At 45.7% G+C, this 25217-nt stretch overlaps 1 protein-coding gene across 2 annotated transcripts in view; it reads left to right on the forward strand.

Annotated features, from left to right (window-relative positions):
• Positions 1-25217, forward strand: part of LOC115163701 (platelet-derived growth factor D) — a 61378-nt gene that overhangs the window by 18411 nt on the left and 17750 nt on the right. For both annotated transcript variants that reach the window (XM_029715804.1, XM_029715805.1), the window contains exons 2-3: positions 22064-22253; positions 22980-23157. In XM_029715804.1, the coding sequence (XP_029571664.1) occupies positions 22064-22253; positions 22980-23157 (368 nt within the window). The remainder of the gene's footprint in view (positions 1-22063; positions 22254-22979; positions 23158-25217) is intronic.

Below are 25217 nucleotides of genomic sequence, written 5' to 3' on the forward strand. Positions count from 1 at the left end.
GTGCTTCTATCTCCGACAGTGCAGTAATATCTAACAGTTTCACAACATATACCAGAAATACACATAAATCTATGGATTAAGAATATATATATATATTATATATTTCTATCTATATATATATATATATATATCTCAGCAAAAAAACAAATGTCCTCTCACTGTCAACTGCATTTATTTTCAGCAAACTTAACGTGTAAATATTTGTATGAACATAAGATTCAACAACTGATACATAAATTGAACAAGTTCCACAGACATGTGACTAACAGACATGGAATAATGTGTCCCTGAACAAAGGGGGGTCAAAATCAAAAGTAACAGTCAGTATGTGGTGTGGCCACCAGCTGCATTAAGTACTGAAGTGCATCTCCGCCTCATGGACTGCAACAGATTTGCCAGTTCTTGCTGTGAGATGTTTCCCCACTTCCACCAAGGCACCTGCAAGTTCCCGGACATTTCTGGAGGGAATGGCCCGAACCCTCCCCCCTGTTCAACAGGTCCTAGACGTGCTCAATGGGATTGAGATCCGGGCTTTTCGCTGGCCATGGCAAAACATTGACATTCCTGTCTTCCAGGAACTCACGCACAGAACGAGCAGAATGGCTGGTGGCATTGTCGTGCTGGAGGGTCATGTCAGGATGAGCCTGCAGGAAGGGTACCACATAAGGGAGGAGGACGTCTTCCCTGTAACGCACAGCGTTGAGATTGCCTGCAATGACAACAAGCTCAGTCCAATGATGCTGTGACACACCGCCCCAGACCATGACAGACCCTCCACCTCCAAATCGATCCCACTCCAGAGTACAGGCCTCAGTGTAACGCTCATTCCTTTGATGATAAACGCGAATCTGACCATCACCCCGGTAAAACACAACCCCGACTCGTCAGTGAAGAGCACTTTTTGGCAGTCCTGTCTGGTCCAGCGACGGTGGGTTTGTGCCCATAGGCGACGTTGTTGCCGGTGATATCTGGTGAGAACAGGCCTACAAGCCCTCAGTCAAGCCTCTCTCAGCCTATTGCGGACAGTCTGAGCACTGATGGAGGGATTGTGTGTTCCTGGTGTAACCTTGGCAGTTGTTGTTGCCATTCTGTACCTGTCTCGCATGTGTGTTCGGATGTACCGATCCTGTGCAGTTGTTGTTACACGTGGTCTGCCACTGCGAGGACGATCAGCTCTCTGTCCTGTCTCCCTGTAGCGCTGTCTTAGGCATCTCACAGTACAGACATTGCAATGTATTGCCCTGGCAACATCTGCAGTCCTCATGCCTCCTTGCAGCATGCCTAAGGCACGTTCACGCAGATGAGCAGGGACCCTGGGCTTCTTTCTGTTGGTGTTTTTCAGAGTCAGTAGAAAGGCCTCTTTAGTGTCCTAAGTTTTCATAGCTGTTATCTTAATTGCCTACCGTCTGTAAGCTGTTAATGTCTTAACGACCGTTCCACAGGTGCATGTTCATTAATTGTTTGTTTCATTGAACAAGCATGGGAAACAGTGTTTAAACCCTTTACAATGAAGATCTGTGAAGTTATTTGGATTTTTCGAATTATCTTTGAAATACAGGGTCCTGAAAAAGGGATGTTTCTTTGTTTGCTGAGTTTATATGTATGTCCGGGCTTGAGATTGCCTGCACACATATGTCAGAGTGGCATTGGACTAAGATACAGTGGCATAGTGTATAGCATATACATATGAGATGGGTGATGCAATATTTACAAACAATTGCGTGTGTTCATAGGTTGTTTGTTTGTGTGTGTGTGTTCCAGTGGTGGAAAAAGTACCCAATTGTCTTACTAAAAGTAAAAATGCATTAATAGAAAATGACTCGAATAAAAGTGAAAGTCACCCAGTAAATGTACTTCTTGAGTAAAAGTCTAGAAGTGTTTGGTTTTAAACATACTTAAGTATCAAAAGTAAAAGTATAAAGCATTTCAAATTCATTATATTAAGCAAACCAGACGGCACCATTTTCTTGTTTTTTATTAATGGGTAGCCAGGGGCACACTCAAACATAACTTACAAATGAAGCATTTATGTTTAGTGAGTCCGCTCGATCAGAGGCAGTAGATGACCAGGGATGTTCTCTTGGTAAGTGCTTGAATTCGACCATTTTCCTGTCCTGTTAAGCATTCAAAATGTAACGAGTACTTTTAGGTGTCAGGGAAAATGTATGGAGTAAAAAGTACATTTTCTTTAGGAATGTAGTGAAATAAAAGTTGTTAAAAATAGGCAAGTACAGATACCCAAAAAATCTACTTAAGTAGTACTTTAAATTATTTTTACTTAAGTACTTTACACCACTGTGTTCACAGGTTACAATATGGTGTGTGTGTGTGTGTGTGTGTGTGTGTGTGTGTGTGTGTGGTCTTGAGTCTATCTGAAGTGTACAGAGCCCAGCTCAATATCATTGATTTTGTGATACCAACATTCCTGTATTAGTATTAACCCAAAATAATGATTAACACTGACACACACACAGGCGGGTTGACAGCAAGCTACTGCAGCACAAAAAGCAATTTACCCTACTCCAAACACACACACACTGAGAGACTCAGACTCAGAGACGCCTTCAGCATGCACCTTCACTGAGTGACAGACAGACACCTAGTTTACAGCACTGACGGTGCACAAACACACACACACACACACACACACACACACACACACACACACACACACACACACACACACACACACACACACACACATCCTGTTGGTAAACCTGCTTGTGTGCCTGGCTGGGCTCTAGTGTGAGTAGGGTTTATTTGGTTGTCAGACCTGACCCCTCTGAGCTGTGTGTGTGTATTTTGACAGCCTTCTTGCTCCTGAAATCTGCCCCCTGTCCGTCTGCCTCACATCTGCTGTCCCCCTGCAGTGTGCGTGTCCAGTTTCTGTATGTGTGAGTGAGTGGAGAGATGGATGCATGTCACATTGTGACTTGGCCTGTCCTCCTCAGAGGGTTGAGATGTATCCTGCTGGCCTTTCTCTGATTATACACTGAACACCGAAATATCAATTTCTGAGCACTTCTACCTTGGGAAAACATGTACAGTGGCTTGCGAAAGTATTAGCCCCCTTGGAATTTTGCCACCTTACAACCTGGAATTAAAATTGATTTTTGGGGGTTTGTATCACTTGATTTACGCAACATGCCTACCACTTTGAAGATGCAAAATATTTTTCTAGTGAAACAAACAAGAAAACTTGAGCGTGCATAACTATTTACTCCCCCAAAGTCAATACTTTGTAGAGACACCTTTTGCAGAAATTACAGCTGCAAGTCTCTTTGGGTATGTCTCTATAAGCTTGGCACATCTGGCCATTTTTGCTCATTCTTCAATGCAAAACTGCTCCAGCTCCTTCAAGTTGGATGGGTTCCGCTGGTGTACAGCAATCTTTAAGTCATACCACAGATTCTCAATTGGATTGTGGTCTGGGCTTTGACTAGGCCATTCCAAGACATTTAAATGTTTCCCTTTAAACCACTCGAGTGTTGCTTTAGCAGTATGCTTAGGTTCATTGTCCTGCAGGAAGGTGAACCTCCGTCCCAGTCTCAAATCTCTGGAAGACTGAAACAAGTTTCCCTCAAGAATTTCCCTGTATTTAGCACCACCCATCATTCCTTCAATTCTGACCAGTTTCCCATTCCCTGCCGATGGAAAAACATCCCATTTTTACATTTACATTTGAGTAATTTAGCAGACGCTCTTATCCAGAGCGACTTACAGTAGTGAATGCATACATTTCATACATTTTTTTCCATACTGGTCCCCCGTGGGAATTGAACCCACAACCCTGGCATTGCAAACACCATGCTCTACCAACTGAGCCACATGGGACAGCAGAGTGGTGTTCTCGGGGTGATGAGAGGTGATGGGTTTGCGCCAGACATAGCGTTTTCCTTGGCCAAAACATTCCATTTTAGTCTCATCTGACCAGAGTACCTACTTCCATATGTTTGGGGAGTCCCCCACATGCCTTTTGGTGAAAACCAAATGTGTTTGCTTATTTTTTTCTTAATGCTTCATTTTTTCTGGCCACTCTTCCGTAAAGCCCAGCTCTGTGGAGTGTACGGCTTAGTGTCCTATGGACAGATACTCTAATCTCCGCTGTGGTTCTTTGCAGCTCCTTCAGGGTTATCTTTGGTCTCTTTGTTGCCTCTCTGAACAATGCCCTCTTTGCCTGGTCTGAGTTTTGGTGGGCGGCCCTCTCTTGGCAGGTTTGTTGTGGTGCCATATTCTTTCCATTTTTTAATAATGGATTTAATGGTGCTCCGTGTGATGTTCAAAGTTTAAGATATTTTTTTTATAACCCAACCCTGATCTGTACTTCTCCACAACTTTGTCCCTGACTTGTTTGGAGAGCTCCTTGGTCTTCATGGTGCCACTTGCTTGCTGGTGCCCCTTGCTTAGTGGTGTTGCAGACTCTGGGGCCTTTCAGAACAGGTGTGTATATATATACTGAGATCATGTGACAGATCATGTGACACTTAGATTGCACACAGGTGAAATGTATTCTACTAATTCTGTGAGTTCTGAAGGTAATTGTTTGCACCAGATCTTATTTAGGGGCTTCATATCAAAGGGGTGAATACATAAGCACAAACCACTTTTTTTTCTTTCTTTTTTTTTTTCTTTATTCAAGTAATTTTTTTTTCAGTGCAAGGAACTGCATGTAAAGTTTTGTTCAAATAAAAAGGGGTGCAGTCAGTGATTGAAGTCATATGGAATGACCCATAACTGAATTTGTCCAAATACTTTGTTCCCTAAAATGGGGGGACTATGTACAGAAAGTGCTGTACAGTTCAACATATATTGATGAAGATACCCTAAAAGTTTAGCTGCACTTTGTATTTCAGATACAACATGCTGGAGTACAGAGCTAAAACAGCAACAAATGTGTCAATGTCCAAATACTTTTGGACCTCACCATGTCATGCACGCACGCACGCACGCACACACACACACACACACACACACACACACACACACACACACACACACACACACACACACACACACTCACTGTGTAACTGTTTTAATGCAGTCTAATTCTTCTGCTGACAGTGATGTGTTGCTATGATCGTCACTCAACAGAAATAGATTCCAGGGTGCTGGTAGAACATCACACTCTGCTGGTGTAGGTGTGACGATCAGGTTCAGCCCACAGTGAGCCAACACTACACAGACTGCGCACACACATACCTACATAATGTGAGTGTGAGGGGTGTGTAAGTGTGGGAAGTCAGATCTGTTTAATGAAGTGTGCTGTCTGTCTAATTTGAGCCTTGTGACTCAAACTGCTCTCTGTGATTATATCAGCCCTATTGACATCATGCTTTTAGACAGTTTAATTTAAAAATACAACTTTACTATTTACTAAGTCTCTCTGGCTCTGAAGACAACACTGTTTTGTTAGACATAGAATATGAAATATTCTGTACATCATCTCACATACACGGTGAACGAGCGCATATACACACAAGGACAACCAACACACACAAACACACACCAGGGTTTCTGTTAGGAAAATGTGACTTTTGACAGGCAGCATTTTCATTTACCAGACATTTTGAGAAATTTACCAGACTCATATGCATTGCGTGCATAACCTGATATAAGGTGTCCACCAACGGTGCTCAGAATGACAGAAATCACATTTAGATAATGGTAACTCGTATTACCACAACATGCAAGTCGTGGATGCAACAATGTGTTAACAGGACTTGTAACGAACAGAAAATCATTAGCCTACGTTAATCTACTATCCCCATAGTATGAAGGTTTATTGGGTCAGCTTGTCGAGAAAGTCTGTTTGGAATAGGCCATTTCTATGGGACAGTTGTGAGATGATAAATCCCAAATTTATACAAAAAACTTGTAAAAAGCAATGAGTCTGACGCACCAGATCAGAACGTTTAGTTTAAAATGTTGATATTAGTTCTTCATATTATAAGTTCAGCAATGCACACAAGGCAGTATCCTAGGCTAATTGCCAATGTTTGTTCCATAATGCAATTAGCGAGGACAATGTCTCAAGCCCACCGCATGCCAGCGGTTAAAATATCCGTTAGACATTTAGAAAGAGGGGAGATCTAATATGCAATAACTAGCATGGGATGCTAATATGACTAGGATGTGTGCCTTTTAGCTAGTGGACAATGAAAAAAAGTTGATATAAAACAATTGCCTCCACAGATATGATCTGATTTTGGCATGGCTACTTTGAAGCAAGGTAAGACATGCCTCATAATATGTAATAAAATATTCAGGTTTCAAACAATTAAGTAGGTGTTTTTAAAATGCATACTGCCTCCAGCTCATAGCAAAGAGGTGTGTGATGCACTGATGAAGCCTACCTTCCATTGCCTATGTATTTGCTGTTTGAGATGCTGTAGCAGCAGCTTTCACGCTGTCTGACAGGTTTTCAGCTTAATGGCTCTATATCTGTGTGCTGTATGAGTGTGATAAATCAGATACATAATGAATATACTGTACACGCGCCAGTTTAATTCCACTAAATTATGTCAATTAACCTATAAGCCGATAAGTAGGACCAGTCAAATGTTGTTCCATCGACTGGTATTTCCATCAATGAATAGGCTAAAAAGCATTATTTCGAAATGTTTTTTTTTTTTGCTCCTTCTCCCGGACAATTGGCCGGTGCCAATTTTATTTATCGGCTTTTAAATGCTTTTATCTGCCAAAAGCTGGCTATTAGCCCTGACGGCTAACAGAAACCCTGACACACACACACGGACTGCGTGACCTGCTGGGCTGACTGGGCTGTATTTTCTGAGGTGTATGTGGTTTTAGTGGAGAGTTGCAGCATGCATAATGAGGTTTGGGCCTACACCCCTGGGTGCTGAGTTTAGCATACACAGCTGAGACAGAATGAGACCTCTCTCTCGTACCATTCTCTTCCTTCCCTCCCCCCCTTCCTCCCTCCTGTCTTTCATCTTGTCATGCGTGTCGCTCACCAGTGTTGTTAAATATTCAAAACAGTGTGTCCGTGTGTGTGTTGGCATGCAAATGTATTGTGGTGTGAAAGCAACGAGATCTCCCATTTTTACCAATTTGACTTCAGATTCTGACGTTTATCCACGTTTCAGACAACGTCAAATTTCGTGTTTTTGACACCATAGGTTGCTCCTCCTGTTCGCCATCATTCTGAATGGTTAAGGGTTAAAGTTTGGGATAGGGCATAAAAATGTGTCTACCACTGGGATTGAATGCCCATCTGTCACCCCCATCCACAACGCCCTCTGGTAATAGTGTTGCCCCTAGTGGCCGGTTTTGATGGCATTTTCCGATATCCATTTTCAAGGTCAATCTTGAGCGATCTGGCTGATGAGAGCGTCTAATGGCATTGTTCCACTCTGTTAATCAGAGGTCTGGCTGGGATCTCCATTCAGTCGTGAAGGTGCTTACGCGTTAGGAACCATCAGCCAATGAGGGCACAGTGGATTGGTCCAGTGGAGCCAGAGCAGTAGGCTATGTTATGTGTATCAGCGCCTTGTATTCACTCTCGAACTCAAGGATTTTTTTCTAAATGTTAACAATCCCAATTTAGTTTAAACGTTCATACCCTTATTAGAAACATATTCCTGCTGTTCACAATGTCCCGACTACTGGCTCTTTCTCTGCTCTCTGCTGGCTCTGTGGGACCCGGAAGTCTCACTGTGCCACCTCTCATATTCACTTATTCTCGCTCTGCTCTCCTTCACTCCATTCCTCCCCTGCTTAATCACTCGCTTCTCTACTGCCACAGCAGCACGCCTTACAGAGCAGAGACGCCATTTCTTTCCAGCTCTAACCTAGTTTGTATTAAAACCGTTTTTCCACATCTAATGCTGCCGATACTGGATCATGTGTGTCTACTGATCATATAGTACAGCTGCTTATGGTAGAGGATGAAAGGCTTTAGTGTACTCACTCCCCATACTGACAGACAGAGCCAAACTGACTGACTGACAGCGAGCCAAACTGACTGACAGACAGAGGGTCAAACTGACTGACAGACAGAGAGCCAAACTGACTGACAGACAGAGAGCCAAACTGACTGACTGACAGAGAGCCAAACTGACTGACTGACAGAGAGCCAAACTGACTGACTGACAGAGAGCCAAACTGACTGACTGACAGAGAGCCAAACTGACTGACTGACAGAGAGCCAAACTGACTGACAGACAGAGGGCCAAACTGACTGACATACAGAGAGCCATACTGACTGACTGACTGACAGACAAAGAGCCATACTGACTGACTGACTGACTGACAGACAAAGAGCCATACTGACTGACTGACTGACAGACAAAGAGCCATACTGACAGACAGAGAGCCTGACTGACAGACAAAGAGCCATACTGACTGACTGACAGACAGCCATACTGACTGACTGACAGACAGCCATACTGACTGACTGACAGACAGCCATACTGACTGACTGACAGACAGCCATACTGACTGACTGACAGACAGCCATACTGACTGACTGACAGACAGCCATACTGACTGACTGACAGACAGCCATACTGACTGACTGACAGACAGCCATACTGACTGACTGACAGACAGCCATACTGACTGACTGACTGACTGCCATACTGACTGACTGACTGACTGCCATACTGACTGACTGACAGACTGCCATACTGACTGACTGACAGACTGCCATACTGACTGACTGACAGACTGCCATACTGACTGACTGACAGACTGCCATACTGACTGACTGACAGACTGCCATACTGACTGACTGACAGACAGCCATACTGACTGACTGACAGACAGCCATACTGACTGACTGACAGACAGCCATACTGACTGACTGACAGACAGCCATACTGACTGACTGACAGACAGCCATACTGACTGACTGACAGACAGCCATACTGACTGACTGACAGACAGCCATACTGACTGACTGACAGACAGCCATACTGACTGACTGACTGACTGCCATACTGACTGACTGACTGACTGCCATACTGACTGACTGACTGACTGCCATACTGACTGACTGACTGACTGCCATACTGACTGACTGACAGACTGCCATACTGACTGACTGACAGACTGCCATACTGACTGACTGACAGACTGCCATACTGACTGACTGACAGACTGCCATACTGACTGACTGACAGACTGCCATACTGACTGACTGACAGACTGCCATACTGACTGACTGACAGACTGCCATACTGACTGACTGACAGACTAGCCATACTGACTGACTGACAGACAGCCATACTGACTGACTGACAGACAGCCATACTGACTGACTGACAGACAGCCATACTGACTGACTGACAGACAGCCATACTGACTGACTGACAGACAGCCATACTGACTGACTGACAGACAGCCATACTGACTGACTGACAGACAGCCATACTGACTGACTGACAGACAGCCATACTGACTGACTGACAGACAGCCATACTGACTGACTGACAGACAGCCATACTGACTGACTGACAGACAGCCATACTGACTGACTGACTGACTGCCATACTGACTGACTGACTGCCATACTGACTGACTGACTGACTGCCATACTGACTGACTGACTGACTGCCATACTGACTGACTGACTGACTGCCATACTGACTGACTGACAGACTGCCATACTGACTGACTGACAGACTGCCATACTGACTGACTGACAGACTGCCATACTGACTGACTGACAGACTGCCATACTGACTGACTGACAGACTGCCATACTGACTGACTGACAGACTGCCATACTGACTGACTGACAGACTGCCATACTGACTGACTGACAGACTGCCATACTGACTGACTGACAGACTGCCATACTGACTGACTGACAGACAGCCATACTGACTGACTGACAGACAGCCATACTGACTGACTGACAGACAGCCATACTGACTGACTGACAGACAGCCATACTGACTGACTGACAGACAGCCATACTGACTGACTGACAGACAGCCATACTGACTGACTGACAGACAGCCATACTGACTGACTGACAGACAGCCATACTGACTGACTGACAGACAGCCATACTGACTGACTGACAGACAGCCATACTGACTGACTGACTGACAGCCATACTGACTGACTGACTGACTGACAGAGAGCCATACTGACTGACTGACTGACTGACTGACAGAGAGCCATACTGACTGACTGACTGACTGACTGACTGACAGAGAGCCATACTGACTGACTGACAGAGAGCCATACTGACTGACTGACAGAGAGCCATACTGACTGACTGACTGACTGACAGAGAGCCATACTGACTGACTGACAGCCAGCCATACTGACTGACTGACTGACTGCCATACTGACTGACTGACAGACTGCCATACTGACTGACTGACAGACTGCCATACTGACTGACTGACAGACTGCCATACTGACTGACTGACAGACTGCCATACTGACTGACTGACAGACTGCCATACTGACTGACTGACAGACTGCCATACTGACTGACTGACAGACAGCCATACTGACTGACTGACAGACAGCCATACTGACTGACTGACAGACAGCCATACTGACTGACTGACAGACAGCCATACTGACTGACTGACAGACAGCCATACTGACTGACTGACAGACAGCCATACTGACTGACTGACAGACAGCCATACTGACTGACTGACAGACAGCCATACTGACTGACTGACAGACAGCCATACTGACTGACTGACTGACAGACAGCCATACTGACTGACTGACTGACAGACAGCCATACTGACTGACTGACTGACAGACAGCCATACTGACTGACTGACTGACTGACAGAGAGCCATACTGACTGACTGACTGACTGACTGACAGAGAGCCATACTGACTGACTGACTGACTGACTGACAGAGAGCCATACTGACTGACTGACTGACTGACTGACAGAGAGCCATACTGACTGACTGACTGACTGACTGACAGAGAGCCATACTGACTGACTGACTGACTGACTGACAGAGAGCCATACTGACTGACTGACTGACTGACTGACAGAGAGCCATACTGACTGACAGAGTGCCTGACTGACTGACTGACTGACTGACAGAGAGCCATACTGACTGACTGACTGACAGACTGCCATACTGACTGACTGACTGACAGACTGCCATACTGACTGACTGACTGACAGACTGCCATACTGACTGACTGACAGACAGACTGCCATACTGACTGACTGACAGACAGCCATACTGACTGACTGACAGACAGCCATACTGACTGACTGACAGACTGCCATACTGACTGACTGACTGACAGAGAGCCATACTGACTGACTGACAGAGAGCCATACTGACTGACTGACTGACAGAGAGCCATACTGACTGACTGACTGACAGAGAGCCATACTGACTGACTGACTGACAGAGAGCCATACTGACTGACTGACTGACAGAGAGCCATACTGACTGACTGACAGACAGACTGCCATACTGACTGACTGACAGACAGACTGCCATACTGACTGACTGACAGACTGCCATACTGACTGACTGACAGACTGCCATACTGACTGACTGACTGACAGAGAGCCATACTGACTGACTGACTGACAGAGAGCCATACTGACTGACTGACTGACAGAGAGCCATACTGACTGACTGACTGACAGAGAGCCATACTGACTGACTGACTGACAGAGAGCCATACTGACTGACTGACTGACAGAGAGCCATACTGACTGACTGACTGACAGAGAGCCATACTGACTGACTGACTGACTGACTGACTGACAGAGAGCCATACTGACTGACTGACTGACTGACTGACTGACTGAGAGAGAGCCATACTGACTGACTGACTGCCGCGCTGACTGACTGACTGCCGCGCTGACTGACTGACTGCCGCGCTGACTGACTGACTGACTGCCGCGCTGACTGACTGACTGACTGCCGCGCTGACTGACTGACTGACTGCCGCGCTGACTGACTGACTGACTACCGCGCTGACTGACTGACTGACTGACTGACTACCGCGCTGACTGACTGACTGACTGGCTGACTGACTGACTGCCATGCTGACTGACTGACTGACAGCTATACACACAGCAATGCTGACAGACAAACAGCCGTGCTGACCGACAGACAGACAGACAGCCGCGCAGACCGACAGACAGACAGCCGCGCAGACCGACAGACTGACAGCCTGCCGCGCAGACCGACAGACTGACAGACTGCCGCGCAGACCGACAGACTGACAGACTGCCGCGCAGACCGACAGACTGACAGACTGCCGCGCAGACCGACAGACTGACAGACTGACAGACTGACGCGCAGACCGACAGACTGCCGCGCAGACCGACAGACTGACAGACTGCCGCGCAGACCGACAGACTGACTGACTGACGCGGAGTCTGACTGACTGACTGCCATGCTGACTGACTGACGCGGAGTCTGACTGTCTGACTGACTGCCATGCTGACTGACTGACTGCCATGCTGACTGACTGACTGACTGACGTGCTGACTGGCTGTCAGACAAACAGCCGTGCTGACCGACAGACCGCCGGACAGACGGCCGCGCAGACCGCCGGCCGCGCTGACCGACGGACGGACGGACAGACTGACGGCCGCGCTGACCGACGGACGGACGGACAGACTGACGGCCGCGCTGACCGACGGACGGACGGACAGACTGACGGCCGCTCTGACCGACGGACGGACTGACTGACGCGGAGTCTGACTGACTGACTGACGCGGAGTCTGACCGACTGACTGACTGACGCGGAGGCTGACTGACTGACGCGGAGTCTGACTGACTGACTGACACGGAGTCTGGCTGACTGACTGACTGATGCGGAGTCTGACTGACTGACAGCCATACTGACTGACTGTCAGCCAGCCAGAGCCAGCCAGACAGACAGACTGACAGCGCCAGCCAGACAGCCAGAGCCATACTGACCGACGTAAAGCCATGCTGAGAGGGAGCCATACTGACTTATTGAAAGACACAGAAAGTCATACTGACGGACGGACAGACAGAGCCGGACAGACAGAAAGAGCCAGCCGGACAGACAGACAGAAAGAGCCAGCCGGACAGACAGAAAGAGCCAGCCAGCCAGACAGAAAGAGACAGCCAGCCAAACAGAGCCAGCCAGCCAGCCAAACAGAGCCAGCCAGCCAGCCAAACACAGCCAGCCGGACAGACAGAAAGAGCCAGCCAGACAGACAGAAAGAGACAGCCAGCCAAACAGAGCCAGCCAGCCAAACACGGCCAGCCTGCAAGCCAACCAAACAGCCAGCCTGCAAGCCAACCAAACAGCCAGCCAAACAGCCAAACAGAGCCAGCCAGCCAAACAGAGCCAGCCAGCCAAACAGAGCCAGCCAGCCAAACAGAGCCAGCCAGCCAGCCAGCCAAACAGAGCCAGCCAGCCAGCCAAACAGAGCCAGCCAGCCAGCCAAACAGAGCCAGCCAGCCAGCCAAACAGAGCCAGACAGACAGACAGACATACTTAGCCAGACAGACAGACTTAGCCAGACAGAGCCAGCCAGACAGCCTTATTGACAGCGGGGACAGCCTTAATGACAGAGGGACAGCCAGAGCCAGCCAGCCAGCGAGAGAGCCAGAGCCAGCCACACTTAGAGAGAGCCAGAGGCAGACAGACTTAGAGGGAGCCAGAGGCAGACAGACTTAGAGGGAGCCAGAGGCAGACAGATTTAGAGGGAGCCAGAGGCAGGCAGGCAGGCAAGCAGGCAAGCAGGCAGGCAGGCAGGCAGGCAGGCAGGCAGGCAGGCAGACAGACAGACAGACAGACAGACAGACAGACAGAGTGGGACAGACAGACAGAGGGAGAGAGTGGGACAGAGAGAGAGAGCCAGAGCCAAAGAGGGAGCCAGAGCCAAAGAGGGAGCCAGAGCCAAAGAGGGAGCCAGAGCCAAAGAGGGAGCCAGAGCCAAAGAGGGAGCCAGAGCCAAAGAGGGAGCCAGAGCCAAAGAGGGAGCCAGAGCCAAAGAGGGAGCCAGACAGATTTAGAGAGAGAGCCAGACAGATTTAGAGAGAGAGCCAGAGCCAGACAGATTTAGAGGGAGAGAGAGGCAGACATACTTAGAGGGAGAGCCAGACATACAGATAGACACAGAGAGCTAGACAGACAGACAGAGGGGGACAGAGAGCGGGACGGAGAAAGAGAGAGACAGACAGACTGACTGACTGACGGAGTCATACTCATCAATCTACAGTCAATTACACTATAATGACAAAGAAACTTTTTTTTTTACATTTTTGCAATTAGAAAATATATATATACAAAACTGAAATATAAAATTTACATAAGTATTCAGACCCTTTCCTCAAGAGCGTCTGCTAAATGACTTAAATGTAAAATGTAAATGTACTTTGTTGAAGCACCTTTGGCAGCGATTACAGCCTTGCGTCTTCTTGGGTATGACGCTTCAAGCTTGGCACACCTGTATTTGGGGAGTTTCTCCCATTCTTCTCTGCAGATCCACTCAAGTTCTGTCAGGTTGGATGGGGAGCATTGCTGGTCTCTCCAGAGATGTTCAAATCTGGGCTCTGCTTCACCATAGGGATTGTACCAGGTTTCCTCCAGACATGACGCTTGGCATTCAGGCGAAAGAGTAAAATGTTGGTTTCATCAGACCAGAGAATCTTGTTTCTCATGGTCTGAGAGTCCTTTAGATGCCTTTTGGCAAACTTCAAGCGTGCTGTCATGTACCTTTTACTGAGGAATGGCTTCCATCTGGCCACTCTACCGTAAAGGCCTGATTGGTGGACTGCTGCAGAGATGGGAGAACCTTCCAGAAGGACAACCATCTCCACAGAGGAACTGGAGCTCTGTCAGAGTGACCATCGGGTTCTTGGTCACCTCCCTGACCAAGGCCCTTCTCCCCCGATTGCTCAGTTTGCCCGGGCGGCCAGCTCTAGGGCACAGCAAGTAAGTGAAAAATAGGTTTTGATTATGTCTTTCTGGTAATGGGGGCATACGTAAATGCCAACAAAATAACTTTTTGGTCAGTGTGTGTGTGTGTTAACTATTTATCTGTACTAGAATGCTTAAAAGGCTTCTAAAATTGTAAATATCAGTTATCGGTATGGTTTTTTTGCCAAGGAAAATATTGGATATCGGTATTGGCCAAAAATGTCATCCCTAATTCAGACCCTTTGGTATGAGAGTCGAAATTGAGCTCAGGTGCATCCTGTTTCCATTGATCATCCTTGAGATGTTTCTACAACTTGGAGTCCACGTGTGGTAAATTCATTTGATTGGACATGATGTGGAAAGGCACACACCTGTCTATATAAGGTCCCACAGTTGACATTGCATGTCAGAGCAAAAACCAAGCCATGAGGTCGAAGGAATTGTCTGTAGAGCTCCGAGACAGGATTGTCTGTACAAAAAATTTCCGCAGCATTGAAGGTCCCCAAGAACACAGTGGCCTCCATCATTCTTAAATGGAATACGTTTGGAACCACCAAGCATACATGTGAAGCAGTGAAGTTTCAGCTCTGTCTGTCAGTGGTCTCTCTTCCTTGGTGCGCACTGTCACTGTGTCCGTATCTGTAACGGCTGTCGTAAGAGAGAGTAGACCAAGGTGCAGCGGAATTAGTGTTCATCATTGAATATTTAATAAAGAAAGAACACTATACAAACAAAACAAGAAAACCGACAGCCAAACAGTCCTGTCAGGTGCAAACACTAACAGAAACAATTACCCACAAAACCCAAAGGAAAAACATGCTCCTTATGTGTGACTCCCAATCAACAACAACAAACTTCAGCTGTGCCTGATTGGGAGCCACACATGGCCCAAAACAAAGAAATACAAAAACATAGAAAACGGAACATAGAACGCCCACCCAATGTACACCCTGGCCTAACCAAAATAAAGAACAAAAACCCCTCTCTATGGCCAGGGCATTACAGTATCCATCTTTTCCTGCTGTGTCTGTAACATTTCACGTAAACCCTGTTTCTTGTCTGCATCGAAGTAGCAGTCCTTGTCACCTGGCATCGATCATGGTGGCGACACAGTATAGATGCTCAGAGAGAATGCCACCGAATCGCTTGTTCACAGCCTCTTGTAGAGTACTTTTGCAAGTTTTAACCCCACGGTTTGTGTCGGCAGTTTTGTTGAGCAGCCGTTTCAATGCCAAGACAGAGGGTATCACGTCTGTTGCAGACGCAGTTGATGAGCTTATTTCTCGAGTCAGTTGTTCGAATGGAGCTAGGAGTGTTCATGTTTCCAAGTTTCAAACATATTCTCAAATGCCATTGAAATGGGAGCAGTGTTATGAGAACCAGCACATTCTTGAGCATGCAATACGGCTTTTCTCAGTACGAAATCCTCGTCTACCCACTTTGCTGTGAGACTCAGCATGCTCATGGGGCTGACATCGCTGTTCCAAATGTCAGTCGTGAAGCTAATAGCAGTGATGCCCATAGCAAGTAGCTCATAGATGTGCGTTTCAACAATAATGTGTAACTCCGGTAGGGCAACATCTGAAAAATAGCACCTACTTGGTAGTGTGTACCGGTGCTCGACTAGTCGGCGAAAGCCAACATCATCCACGACCGAGAACGGTTGATTGTCAATGGCAATTCAATCCATTATTTTGGTGTTAACTTCTTATGGGTACCTGGGACGGTAAAGTCCCACCTGGCCAACATCCAGTGAAATTGCAGATCGCGAAATTCAAAAATACTCAATTCAAATATTTAACATTCTTGAAAATATATGTGTTATACATCATAATAAAGCTTAACTTCTTGTTAATCCAGCCGCTGTGTCAGATTTCAAAAAGGCTTTACGGCGAAAGCATACCATGCGATTATCTGAGGACAGCGCCAAGCACACAAAACATTACATACAGTTACCCGCCAAGTAGATTAGTCACGAAAGTCAGAAATAGCAATAAAATTAATCACTTACCTTTGATGATCTTCGTATGGTTGCACTCGCAAGACTCCCTGTTACAGAATAAATGTTCATTTTGTTCAATAAAGTCCCTCTTTATATCCAAAAACCTCCGCGTTTTGTTCAGTAATCCAATGGCTCAAAGGCAGACACAACAGGCAGACGAAACATCCAAATAGTATCCGTAAAGTTTGTAGAAACATGTCAAATGATGTTTATAAATAATCCTCAGGTTGTTTTTGGCCTAAATAATCTATAATATTTCAACCAGACAATAGCGTTGTCAATATAAAAGAAAAACAAGAAAAGCGCTGTCTCGGTCACACGCAAACAGGTCTGGGGACTTCCCAGGGTCCACTCACTCAGTGGTCTTACTCCCTCATTTTTCAGAATACAAGCCTGAAACAATTTCTAAAGACTGTTGACATCTAGTGGAAGCCATAGGAAGTGCAATGTGAGTCCTAAATCATGGCATACTGTATAGGCATTCAATAGAAAACTACAAAAATAAAATAATCCCTCTTCCTGGATGGATTTTTCTCCGGTTTTTGCCTGCCCTATCAGTTCTGTTATACTCACAGACATTATGTTAACAGTTTTGGAAACTTTAGAGTGTTTTCTATCCAAATCTACCAATTATATGCACATACTAGCTTCTGGGCCTGAGTAACAGGCAGTTACTTTGGGCACGCTTTTCATCCTGAGGAGAAAATAGTGCCCCCTACCCTAGTGAGATTAATGGTATTTGCCTTTGAGTTGTCTCGCTGAAATGTTCATACTGTTTCAAATGACTGCTCGACTTGAACTTGTTTAGTTCTTGAAAGTGTGCGCCTAGTATTTTTCTGCTTTTCTGTGTAACACTGTATTTTTCGTGGCGTCATTACATCATCTACCTACGTTATGTGACTCACCACCTGGATTCGGTCATGGAATTTCTGTTTTTTACATTGGATAAAAGTAGACTTAGAGCTACAAAATGGTATATCATACACTGCATTTGAGGAAACCATGGGAAAGTAATTCTGCTTTGAAGTTGATCAACTTGTAAACTCACTTTTGAGAAAACCATCTTTCAATGTTTTGGTACTACTATTGGAGAGTCCTTCTTTGTCTGCACCCATTCAGTATTGTTCACACCCTCTTAAGCCTTAGTCCCACCCATCTCATTAAGGGTTGATCCGTGCGTTCTGTACTAACTTTCCAGCTACTTCCAGACATCTAATAGAGAGAGAACAGCTCACTGAACATTACTCGCCCTATTGCTCTATCTGTGGTTTCGCGTTCAGAGCGCACTCTGGACACTCTGGCCAATAAGTAGGGTTGTTCAGAAAGCTCTGACCTCACAACTACAGTTAAGCACCCAAGCTAACTGGGAAACATTGGCTAGCTACTTCCAGACACATAATGAGAGAACACCCCACTCTGATCATTTTTCTCACACAAGCAGAGCTGGTCTGACTTTTTTCCCAATTATCCAGATCGTTGGTGACTGTAACTGTGCTGCTGGCAACAATTGAATTACACTTTGTTGCCGACGTTTACTAACACCGGACATATTCAGCGGGTGTTGAGCTTTCAAAAATGCTTCAGTTATTCTGCGCTCTGTCACACTAAGATGAGAGTATTTTGTTAATAAATGTAGCTAGATAGCTAGCTAGGTAAACAATGAATCCCAACACATGACGTAACGTTAGTTAGCGAGCCAGCCAGCTGACGTTTGCTAGCTAGTTAACAGTACACTTTAACTTGAAATGAAAATACTTTATGAAAATTAGAGTGGAGTCTTTTGTTAAGACATATAGCTAGCTAGCTAAACAATGGACCATAATCACAACTGATGATGTTACTACCCTGCATGAATCTGCAGGTAGCTAACCACCAGGTTCTATAGCTATAACTAGTCAAGCAAATGTGTCTGAGATACGAATAATAAGATCATACACATAATGTTAGCTAGCGACCCAGCCAGCTAACGTTAGCTAGCTAACAGTACACTTGAAATGAAACCACACTCTGTCAAAATTAGAAACGTGTATTATCTGAAAATCTTACCAATATACATCATGGTTGGACGCGTCTCCTGTCTGATAACGTGCATGGTTGCCTTAGTTTGATGATGTATTCCAGACTGGAAGTTTTTTCCATCTTCTTAGCTATCATACTCGAATTCCACTGATTTCAAAACTCGGTCCTCCAGAAAGTGGAGGGCATACACATAACGTCACCTAGCGAGCCAGCCAGCTAACGTTAGCTAGCTAACAGTACATTTTAACTTGACATTATGTTTATGCAGTTTTACTACACAATATATATATTTTTTAAAGCCACGTCGACATTTTACCTAAACATACTGACCCGCTCCAATAGGCAGACACCTGCTATATGGTAGACCAATCCAAACGCATCTCTCGGCATGTCCAGCCCGCTCATTCTCTCAGCCAATCATGGCTAGCAGGGAGGTTGCTTTCACTTTTTCTGTGGCTAAACCAACTAGGCTCGTAATTTCACAATTTTATTCGTATTTACAGATGTCATACAAGTTTGATACTAAGGTACATTTCTGCCAAAAAATGCAATTTGTTAAAAAAATATATTTTTACGTTCAAACAACTCTCCCGTGAAGCCGTGACATACGCCTAGTTTCCTGAATCGGGTCACATATTGGTATGCATGTCAGCTTTGACATCGGTTTTGCAGGTCAGCGTTAAACTAGACATCGGGCCGACGTTGCCATTTTTAGCTAATATCCTCCGATTCCAACATGCTTACCAATGTATGGTGCATCCCTAGTCTGAATACTTAGAATACTTATAATAAGGTATTTTTAATTTTAATTTTTTTATTTTTACAAATTAGCAAAATTGTCTAAACAGTTTTAGCTTCGTCATTATTGGGTACTGTGTGTAGATTGAGGGAAAAAAGTATATTTAATCCATTTTAGAATAAGGCTGTAATTTAACAAAATGTGGAGAGTCAAAAGGTCTGAATACTTTCCGTATGCACTGTATATGGAAATGGTTAAATTTGGGATTGAGTTGGATTGACCACTCCATGCATCACTGCTCTCCTCCTCCTCTCCCTCTGCTGTGTGTTCTAGTGACGCACTTACCTCCATACACGTACGCACCGTACACACACACAGAGACGCACACACATCATATTCCTTGTTTCACATGGCGTAATTAACATCACTATGGATACAGGTACTACCACTCGTCAGGGAGGGAGTGTGAGAGAGAAATGATGGAGGGAGGGAGGGGGAGAGAAGTGTGTTTCTACAGAAACGGACATGGTTGATACAGTTGCTAGCGATCATGTGGGGTCGAGCAGATATTCAACACCTTTCGTCATTTGACACCACTCACTAACTCTGTGCCCCTGTATGGGTCACAATAACTACTTCCACTGAGTGAGAGCAGTAGAGAGATGGATTAATGTACCTGATTCAGTCACAGAGCATAAGGAGGACTATAATCGCAGAGCATTAGGAGGACTATGTAGGATTATGTAGTCACAGAGCATTAGCACTATGTAGTCAGAGCATTAGGACTCTCTCTCTCTCTCTGTCTCTCTCTCTCTGTGTCTCTGTCTGTCTGTGTCTCTTTGTGTCTCTCTCTCTCTCTGTGTCTCTCTCTCTCTGTGTGTCTCTCTCTCTCTCTCTCTCTGTCTCTCTCTCTTTCTCTCTCTCTCTGTGTCGCTCTCTCTCTCTCTGTGTGTCTCTCTCTCTCTCTCTCTCTCTCTCTCTCTCTCTCTGTGTGTCTCTCTCTCTCTCTCTGTGTCTCTCTCTCTCTGTCTCTGTCTCTCTCTCTGTCTGTGTCTCTCTGTCTGTGTCTCTGTCTCTCTCTCTGTCTGTGTCTCTCTGTCTGTGTCTCTCTCTCTCTGTCTGTGTCTCTCTCTGTCTCTGTGTCTCTCTCTGTGTCTCTCTCTCTCTCTCTGTGTCTCTCTCTCTCTCTGTCTCTCTCTCTCTCTCTGTCTCCTCTGTCTCTGTGTCTCTCTCGCTCTGTCTCTCTCTCTCTGTCTGTCAATTCAATTCAATTTGCTTTATTGGCATGACGTAACAATGTACATATTGCCAAAGCTTATTTTGGATATTTACAATATAAAAAAAAAGAGAATCAAAATTGTCAACGGGACAACAGTAACAACAATAACCAAGGGTCAAAATCACCATTCATTCAACAATAACAATAAGCATACAGTAGAGGACATGTGCAGGTTGACTGGTCTGTCAGACATATGGCAGGCAGCAATGTAGTGCGCTGCCAACCCACATCTCTCTCCGTCCTCCCCCCAACAGGACGGGTAGCCTATCCTCATCAGAGAGGTCTTTGAAACCTTGAATAAGGGTTTCAAATTTGGGGAAATAACACTCTCTAATTGTTTTATATTTTTTACATTTTGTCAGGAAATACAGCTCCGTCTCAGGTTCTGCTGTTGTGCAGTGGTTGCACAGCCTTTCCTCTACAGGGAGCCAGGTTTTCCTGTGTCTACCCTTCTCAATGGCAAGGCTGTGCTCACTGAGCCTGTACTTTGTCAAGGTTTTTCTAAGGTTTTGATCAGTAACCATGGTCAAATATTTAGCCATAGTGTACTGTCGATTTAGGGCCAGATAGCACTGCATTTTGCTTTGTGTTTGTGCTTGTGTTTCCCAATAAGCAATGTAGTTTTGTTTTGACTGTGTTGTAATTTGGTTTATTCTGATTGATTGGATGTTCTGGTCCTGAGGCTTCAGTGTGTTAGTAGAACAGGTTGGTGAACTCAGCCCCAGGACCAGCTGGATGAGGGGACTCTTTTCTTTGCTCAGCTCTTGGCATTGAGAGGGGGTCACTGTATTTTAGATGTTTCCAAAACTTATTTGCTCTTTTTTGAGTTTTTATTATTAGTGGATATTGGCCTAATAATAAAAACTCTCTCTGTCTCTTTGTCGGTCTCTCTCGGTCTCTCTTGGTCTCGGTCTCGGTCTCTCTCGGTCTCTGTCTCTCTCTCGGTCTCTGTCTCTCTCTGTCTCTCTCTCGGTCTCTGTCTTTCTCTCGGTCTTGGTCTCTCTCTGTCTCTCTCTCTCTCTGTCTGTCTCTGTCTCTCTCTCTGTCTGACTCTGTAACACTGTGTATGAAATCCCAGAGACTAAACTCACTAACCTATACCAGTTATAACTGCTAACAGACAGCAATCACCTTACAGACTTGTTCCGGAAAGAAGAGGTCGTCACGGTAACGGCAACGGGCGGAGTTATCCAGAGCCCCCGCTTTCCTAACGCCTACCCCAGGAACCTGCAGTTGTCATGGAAACTACTGTCGCCCCACAACACCCGCATCACCCTGGAGTTTGACTCCCACTTTGCACTGGAGGAACCAGAGAACGAAGTCTGCAGGTGAGAGAGGGAGGAGAGGATAGAGAGGTGAAAGATTGAAGTGCCAGGGAGAGAGAAAGTTGGCTGAGTTTGTAGCGGATTAAAAGGGAGAATTGAGTGAAGAAAGTAGGCTGGCATCCCTCTGAGGGTATCAACATCTACAGAGACTAAAGAGAGGAGGGAAAGAGAGGGAGGGAGGGATGGATGAAGGTTGCCGTCTTTGCAGTAATGAAGAATATGTCCTTGAGGGTGAGAAGAGAGAATAGGCTTTTAATCCCCAAACCAAAGGCATCTGCCTTTGTAAGCACTTTAGACAAGAGAGAGGGGAGAGGAACAGAAAGCGAGAGGGGAGAGGAACAGAAAGCGAGAGGGGAGAGGAACAGAAAGCGAGAGGGGAGAGGAACAGAAAGCGAGAGGGGAGAGGAACAGAAAGCGAGAGGGGAGAGGAACAGAAAGCGAGAGGGGAGAGGAACAGAAAGCGAGAGGGGAGAGGAACAGAAAGCGAGAGGGGAGAGGAACAGAAAGCGAGAGGGGAGAGGAACAGAAAGCGAGAGGGGAGAGGAACAGAAAGCGGGAGGGGAGAGATGAGGAAAGTTATAAAGAGGGGAGGGAGGTGACTGGTGATTGGCTCGCCAACAGTCATACCTTTTCTAATGAACAGTGATTATTCATTGATTGATCCGTTGATATATTAAATCCATTGATTGGAAAGCTAGTGAGCCCCTCCTCTCCAACCTTCCCTCGCAGATATGACTTTGTGGAGGTGGAGGACATCTCAGAGACCAGTACTATTGTCTGGGGGAGATGGTGTGGTCAGAGAGTCCCCCCTCGTCTTACCTCCAAAACCAACACCCTCAAAGTCTCCTTCAAGTCAGACGACTACTTCGTGGCCAAGCCTGGCTTCAAACTCCACTTCTCTCTACAGGTGAGTGAACATTGGGATGTGACTGCATCTCATTCCACAAAGGTGTTGAAACGTAAAGACCCAAATCTGGTGTTATAATGGCCAATGAATCTCTTATGTCATCCTTATGACAGTCTAATGTAGTCTGTATGACATAGGGTTCAAGTACGGTGCTACCAAAATCCTTCCTGAGGTAACTAGCTGTGGCAATTAGATGACTAAACCCATTAACGTCTGTTTCCTTTGTAAGACGTCTAACTTGACAAATGAGGAGGGGGAGGGAGGGATGTAGACGGATGGAGGGAGGCTGAGTATGTACTCTTTATAAAGCCCAGTCTGGATAAGAAGATTAGCTTTGTCAGTAGTTGAATAGTGGTGGAAGATTTAGATGTGTAGATGTTCCCTTGGTTATCAGACACATTACATTACTGAAGAGAGCAAGAGGTTTTTATTTTGCCCTCTAAAGCATTTGACTTTAAACACACATTATCCCATACCACTCTGCACTCCTCTCCATTCTAAAATATTCTGAATGTCTCTCTCCCCTCCCTTCTCTCTCTCCCCTCTCACCTCTCTCTATCTCTCCTCCCCCTCATCTCTCTCCCCTCTCTTTCGCCTGGAGAGGTAGGCATATGTCCGTTATTATTCCTTCTCCATAGTGCCTCATGTTGTCCTTTTGTTCTTTGTTATTCCTTTGTCCTTGTGTGTAGCTGCCTGCTTTGTGTCCTCAGCACAGTGACACCCTGTGCGTGGGGGCGTGTGCATGTGCATGGGGGCGTGTGTGTGTGAGAAACCAACGCACATTCCCAGACAGGGAAGCTGCCATTAGATTGGCCTCCGAGTACCCACACACTTTCCCCTCCACCACCTTTAGGGCTGTAAGAGGTTTCATTTAGCAGCTCTAATTTGTTCTGCCCTGCTGTATAGATAAGGTGGAGTAGGGAGAGAGGGTGAAGAGGTAGAGAGAAAGGTAGAGAACAGGTGTCTCAGATCCTATCATGCTGACAGCCGATAACTCCTCCAAAACAAAGAGAGGAAAGTTTGAGGAGAGAGAGGGAGCGAAGAGGGAGTGTTACGAGCGAGAGAGAGTCTGTTCCTCAAAATCAGTCATTTGTCATCACAACCACAAAACAACACAACCACAGTACAACCATTACACAACCAGAATACAGCCATTACTCATCCACAATGCAACCATAACACATCCACAAACACAAAATAACATAACCACAATACAACCATAACCACAAAACAACCATAACAAAACCACAATACGTATTCTGCTTTAACCCAAACCCTCCATTCGGAAAGTATTCAGACCCCTGAACTTTTTCCACATGTTGTTGTTACAACCTAATTCTAAATAAATAAAAACACCCTCATCAATCTACACACAATATCCAATAATGACAAAGCCAAAATGTTTGCAAATGTATTAAATATAAAAAAACGATACCTTATTTACATAATTATTCAGACCCTTTGCTATGACACTCGAAATGTAGCTCATGTGCATCCTGTTTCCATTGATCATACTTGAAGTCAATTAAATGCATTGAACATGATTTGGAAAGGCACACACCTGTCTATATAAGGTCCCACAGTTGACAGTGCATGTCAGAGCAAAAACCAAGCCATGAGGTCGAAGGAAATGTTTGTAGAGCTCTGAGACAGGATTATGTAGAGGCACAGGTCTGGGGAAGGGTATCAAAAAATGTCTGCATCATTGAAGGTCCCCAAGAACACAGTGGCCCCATTATTCTTACATGGAAGAAGGTTGGAACCACCAAGACTCTTCTTAGAGCTGGCCACCCGTCCAAACCGAGCAATCGGGGGAGAAGCGCATTGGTCCGGGAGGTGACCAAGACCCGATGGTCACTCTGACTGAGCTCCAGAGTTCCTCTGTGGATATGTGAGATCCAGAAGGACAACCATCTCTGCAGCACTTCACCAATCAGGCCTTTTTGGTAGAGTGGCCAGATGGAAGCCACTCTTCAGTAAAAGGCACATGACAGCCCGCTTGGAATTTGCCAAAAGGCACCTAAAGGACTCTGACCATGAGAAATAAGATTCTCTGGTCT

Source organism: Salmo trutta, chromosome 26 (assembly GCF_901001165.1).
Source record: "Salmo trutta chromosome 26, fSalTru1.1, whole genome shotgun sequence".
In the NCBI taxonomy this organism is placed as follows: Eukaryota; Metazoa; Chordata; class Actinopteri; order Salmoniformes; family Salmonidae; genus Salmo; species Salmo trutta.